The sequence below is a fragment of the Notolepis coatsorum genome (genome assembly GCF_963971535.1).
Source record: "Notolepis coatsorum genome assembly, chromosome: 11".
NCBI classification, from domain to species: Eukaryota; Metazoa; Chordata; class Actinopteri; order Aulopiformes; family Paralepididae; genus Notolepis; species Notolepis coatsorum.
In genome coordinates this window covers 19,180,513-19,185,612 of record NC_140175.1, presented here as the reverse complement: position 1 = coordinate 19,185,612, position 5,100 = coordinate 19,180,513, and the positions used below count along the sequence as shown (strand labels likewise).

The window sequence follows — 5,100 nt, the reverse complement described above, 5'->3', positions numbered from 1 at the left end:
TGGACAGTGCCCCAGCTCCATGTCAGAGGCTTGGTGTTTTCAGCACCACGGACAGTGCCCCAGCTCCATGTTCAGAGGCTTGGTGTTTTCAGCACCACGGACAGTGCCCCAGCTCCATGTTCAGTGGCTTGGTGTTTTCAACACCATGGACAGTGCCCCAGCTCCATGTCAGAGGCTTGGTGTTTTCAGCACCACGGACAGTGCCCCAGCTCCATGTCAGAGGCTTGGTGTTTTCAGCACCACGGACAGTGACCAAGCTCCATGTTCAGAGGCTTGGTGTTTTCAGCACCATGGACAGTGCCCCAGCTCCATGTTCAGTGGCTTGGTGTTTTCAACACCATGGACAGTGCCCCAGCTCCATGTTCAGAGGCTTGGTGTTTTCAGCACCACGGACAGTGCCCCAGCTCCATGTTCAGAGGCTTGGTGTTTTCAGCACCATGGACAGTACCACAGCTCCATGTTCAGAGGCTTGGTGTTTTCAGCACCACGGACAGTGCCCCAGCTCCATGTTCAGAGGCTTGGTGTTTTCAGCACCATGGACAGTGCCCCAGCTCCATGTCAGAGGCTTGGTGTTTTCAGCACCACGGACAGTGCCCCAGCTCCATGTTCAGAGGCTTGGTGTTTTCAGCACCATGGACAGTGCCCCAGCTCCATGTCAGAGGCTTGGTGTTTTCAGCACCATGGACAGTGCCCCAGCTCCATGTTCAGAGGCTTGGTGTTTTTAGCACCATGGACAGTGCCCCAGCTCCATGTCAGAGGCTTGGTGTTTTCAACACCATGGACAGTGCCCCAGCTCCATGTTCAGAGGCTTGGTGTTTTCAGCACCACGGACAGTGCCCCAGCTCCATGTTCAGAGGCTTGGTGTTTTCAGCACCACGGACAGTGCCCCAGCTCCATGTTCAGTGGCTTGGTGTTTTCAACACCATGGACAGTGCCCCAGCTCCATGTCAGAGGCTTGGTGTTTTCAGCACCACGGACAGTGCCCCAGCTCCATGTCAGAGGCTTGGTGTTTTCAGCACCACGGACAGTGACCAAGCTCCATGTTCAGAGGCTTGGTGTTTTCAGCACCATAGACAGTGCCCCAGCTCCATGTTCAGTGGCTTGGTGTTTTCAACACCATGGACAGTGCCCCAGCTCCATGTTCAGAGGCTTGGTGTTTTCAGCACCACGGACAGTGCCCCAGCTCCATGTTCAGAGGCTTGGTGTTTTCAGCACCATGGACAGTACCACAGCTCCATGTTCAGAGGCTTGGTGTTTTCAGCACCACGGACAGTGCCCCAGCTCCATGTTCAGAGGCTTGGTGTTTTCAGCACCATGGACAGTGCCCCAGCTCCATGTTCAGAGGCTTGGTGTTTTCAGCACCACGGACAGTGCCCCAGCTCCATGTTCAGAGGCTTGGTGTTTTCAGCACCATGGACAGTGCCCCAGCTTCATCTTCAGAGGCTTGGTGTTTTCAGCACCATGGACAGTGCCCCAGCTTCATCTTCAGAGGCTTGGTGTTTTCAGCACCATGGACAGCTACATATTGAGGGTCTTTGGACGACATGAAAGGGTGTTTCCTATTTTGAAGAAAAGGTTATCACATTGTTAACTAATGTAATAGGCTATAGACCACTAATCCCTGTGAGTAAAGGGGAGTGTTGAGGTTTCAAGCCCAGGAAATAAACACAGCTATTTCTGTTAGCTTGTTTTCCCCCCATAAGTTAAAGTTTGTTGTTACCTGAATATTTGTCTTTCTTTACCGCCTTCTTTATGAGAGACGAGCAGCTGACGTGCTGCTGCTGCAACTTTATGTCTAAATGAAATAAAATGTTTCTTAATTAGATGCTTACGCCGCCCACAGGCGGAAACCATTCTGCATAATGTGCAGGCAACCAGCCAGTCAGCAACACACGCCTTTAAAGCTCACGTGATTCATTCATGATATTGCATTGAAATGACTATCATCCACAGACACACAGACACACAGACACAGACACACAGACACAGACACAGACACAGACACACACACACACACACACACACACACACACACACACACACACACACACACACACACACACACACACACACACACACACACACACACACACACACACACACATACTTTTTGGCCCTGCACTTCTGAAATGAATAGCTCCACAATGTCTCCTTACATTGCAAATGCAATATAATAATAGATCCTATCCTATCCTAAGTCAACAGTTTGCTTAGGCCATACAAAAAAATAGGATTTAGTTTCAAACACAACATGTAGCCTACATACTTGTTCTTCGAAGGCTACAGTGGGCGTTGCTGCAAGCATATTCTAGTTTTAGCTTTTAAAAAGTTATACTTTATTAACTAATTAATAAAAACAAAAAGAGAACACGGTTCAAAGTGAATGTAGTGGTATAATGTAGTGGTTAGTGTTAAGACCCAAGATAAATAGCTGCTTGATGGCAGCTGCTTGGCTGTAGAAAGACTTAAGTCATATTCATCAGCTTTTCTGTTCCTACAAAATACCTCATGGTATCTAGGTATATGTTCACACTGCAGGCAAACATGGCCAAAATCCTTTTTTTTGCTCATTATGTGACTCAAATCAGATTTGTGAACAGTGTGAACAGCACAGATCACATGGCATCTGAGCTTTTCAATTCTGATTTGGGCTTCTTTCATATTTACTGTCCTAAATCACATACATGTCTGATTTTTTTGCAATGCGACCTCAGTCTGAACAGTCATGTGCCTTTTACATCACTCTATTGACATTTGTCAAATTTCTTTACATCCAACTTCTTTATTGTTCATTTGCGCATGCGGGTCAGTTCAGGAGTGTGACCAGTTCACACTGGAATCTGATATTGTCTGATCTGAGCAATAAATCATAATTGAGCAGTTAGGCTTGCAGTGTGAACGTAGCCTCTAGGTGGATTGGTTAGGCGTAAATTAGAATGTAAATGTGTTGGGATTAGTTGAGGTGCATGTTTTTGTTGTGATCGTTTGACATTATCCTCCACAATTCTAAGTGCATCCTATTTTTAGGCGTTAAATATTAAATATGGTGGTACAGTATAGTTACTTGCTAAGTTGCCACGAAGTAATACGGCTGTCATGGTAGAGTAATAGTAGTGCACATTCGTTACATTACAATGGCCCCAAACTGATTTCCCAGCAATACCCAAGTCTGCTACAAGATGGCGCCAGAGTCACGTGCATTATCCAGTCACTCTTGGCTACAGCGCCTACATGATGAGCTTGTGGCAAGTCTACCCTGGAAACATGTGAATAAAGATAGATATTCTAATTCTCGACTTCTGCCTTTTCAGCAGCGTAATTTTGTTGAGTATTGTTTTCGAAAACGTATACTGTACGCCTAATATGAACAGTTGTATTAGTTTCCACTATGAAAACAAGCGAAGCGTATAACTAGGATATTGCAAAGGGATTGTCAATTCACTCAATCAATTACATTTTGAGTTGATTGCTTTTGACCCGACAGTTCGCGCTCCGTCGAGGGGGGGCGCGCTCCGTCGAGGGGGGGCGGTAAGATGAGCTCCCGCGGCATCAGTATCATCAGGACCACGACCCCAGCCTCACTGCTCGTCCCCCCCCCCCCCCAATCCGCCGGAATCACGCGAATCACGCGCAATTGCAAATCTTCCCGTGATGAATGCACGCCGTGAGTGCGGCCACTGTGGGACACAACTAGCCTGGCTGACATCATTGCGCCTGGCTTCGCCGTGGATGCGTTAAGTAGTTGGTACCTCCTCCTCCTCCCCTCCTCGCCTCTCCTCTCCCTCCATCCTCTCTCTCTCCATCCATTTCGAGCAGCAGCTTGTGTCAGTCAGGCAGGAGGCGGACCGAGGAGGAGGGCGTGAACCAAACAGCAGCAGCACCGGAGGAACGGGAGGAGAACGGGAGGAGACAGAGCCACCACCAGTGTGCGGGACAGCGCGCAGAGCGAGGAGCAGAGAAGAGAGATACAATCGGAGGCGTTTTCATCCACTCGTCCGTCTCGGTTTCATTCCGGGTTTTTTCCCTTCCTGCTGTGCGTAAAGACGAGGTGTTCTCTTTATTATACACCCTTCAGTACCGATTTTGTGGGTTTTTAACCTTCCAAGTCCCTGAACACCCCCCCGGTAGAGGTACTTTCATCCATCACCCAGAGAGATGTCCAAGAAAAGACCCTGCTGCACCGACGAACCGGAGTCACGGAGGATGAAGCATGAAGCGTCGTCTCCGGGCAACATGGCTTGCCTCTCCTCTTGTTTCTCCCCGGGATGTGTAGTAGAATGAATGAAGGCTTGCCTGGTGGTTACTGAAACGCATGAGAGATGTCGGTGCCTCTACTGAAGATCGGCGTCGTGCTCAGCACCATGGCGATGATCACCAACTGGATGTCGCAGACGCTGCCCTCGCTGGTGGGGCTGAACACCACCAAGCTCTCGGCGGCGCAGGGAGGCTACCCGGACCGGCACACAGGAGTAAGTTTCGAACCCCCGGCGTGGCTTAATTGATGTTTAGTTTTATTCTCACATCATGATGATCTCCCCCCCCAGAAAAGGACGTGCGTGCGGCTGTGCGCTCATGCTGTGCGTCTGGGTCACTCACTACAACACAGGATGTCTCTCCTCTCCTCTCCAAACGGTCATTATATACTTTGATGCAATTTGCTGGGTGGTTGTAATATAGGAAAGTGTCTCCAAAATCATGATTGATTTTGTTCGTTCTCTCTCTCTCTCTCTCTCTCTCTCTCTCTCTCTCTCTCTCTCTCTCTCTCTCTCCCCCCCCTCTCTCTCTCTCCTCCTCTCTCTCTCCTCTCTCTCCTCTCTCTCTCCTCTCTCTCTCTCTCTCTCTCTCTCTCTCTCTCTGTCCCTCTCTCTCTCTCTCCCCCTCTCTCTCTCCCCTCTCTCCTCTCTCTCCCCCCTTCTCTCTCCTTCTCTCTCTCTCTCTCTCTCCTCTCTCTCTCTCTCTCTCCTCTCTCTCTCTCTCTCTCCTCTCTCTCTCTCTCTCTCTCTCTCTCTCTCTCTCTCCTCTCCTCTCTCTCCCTCTCTCTCTCTCTCTCTCTCTCGGTTTGATGTTATCCCCTCTTTGGTCTGCTTGTGGGCTGCTGTC

The 5,100-nt window shown here is 49.3% G+C and overlaps 1 protein-coding gene across 1 annotated transcript in view; it reads left to right on the top strand.

Annotated features, from left to right (window-relative positions):
- Positions 1-4,319: 4,319 nt before the first annotated feature.
- Positions 4,320-5,100, top strand: part of olfm1b (olfactomedin 1b) — a gene marked incomplete at both ends in the record, with an annotated part of 21,877 nt that continues 21,096 nt past the window's right edge. Inside the window, one exon of the mRNA XM_084324603.1 lies at positions 4,320-4,469. Coding sequence (XP_084180729.1) covers positions 4,320-4,469 — 150 coding nt within the window. The remainder of the gene's footprint in view (positions 4,470-5,100) is intronic.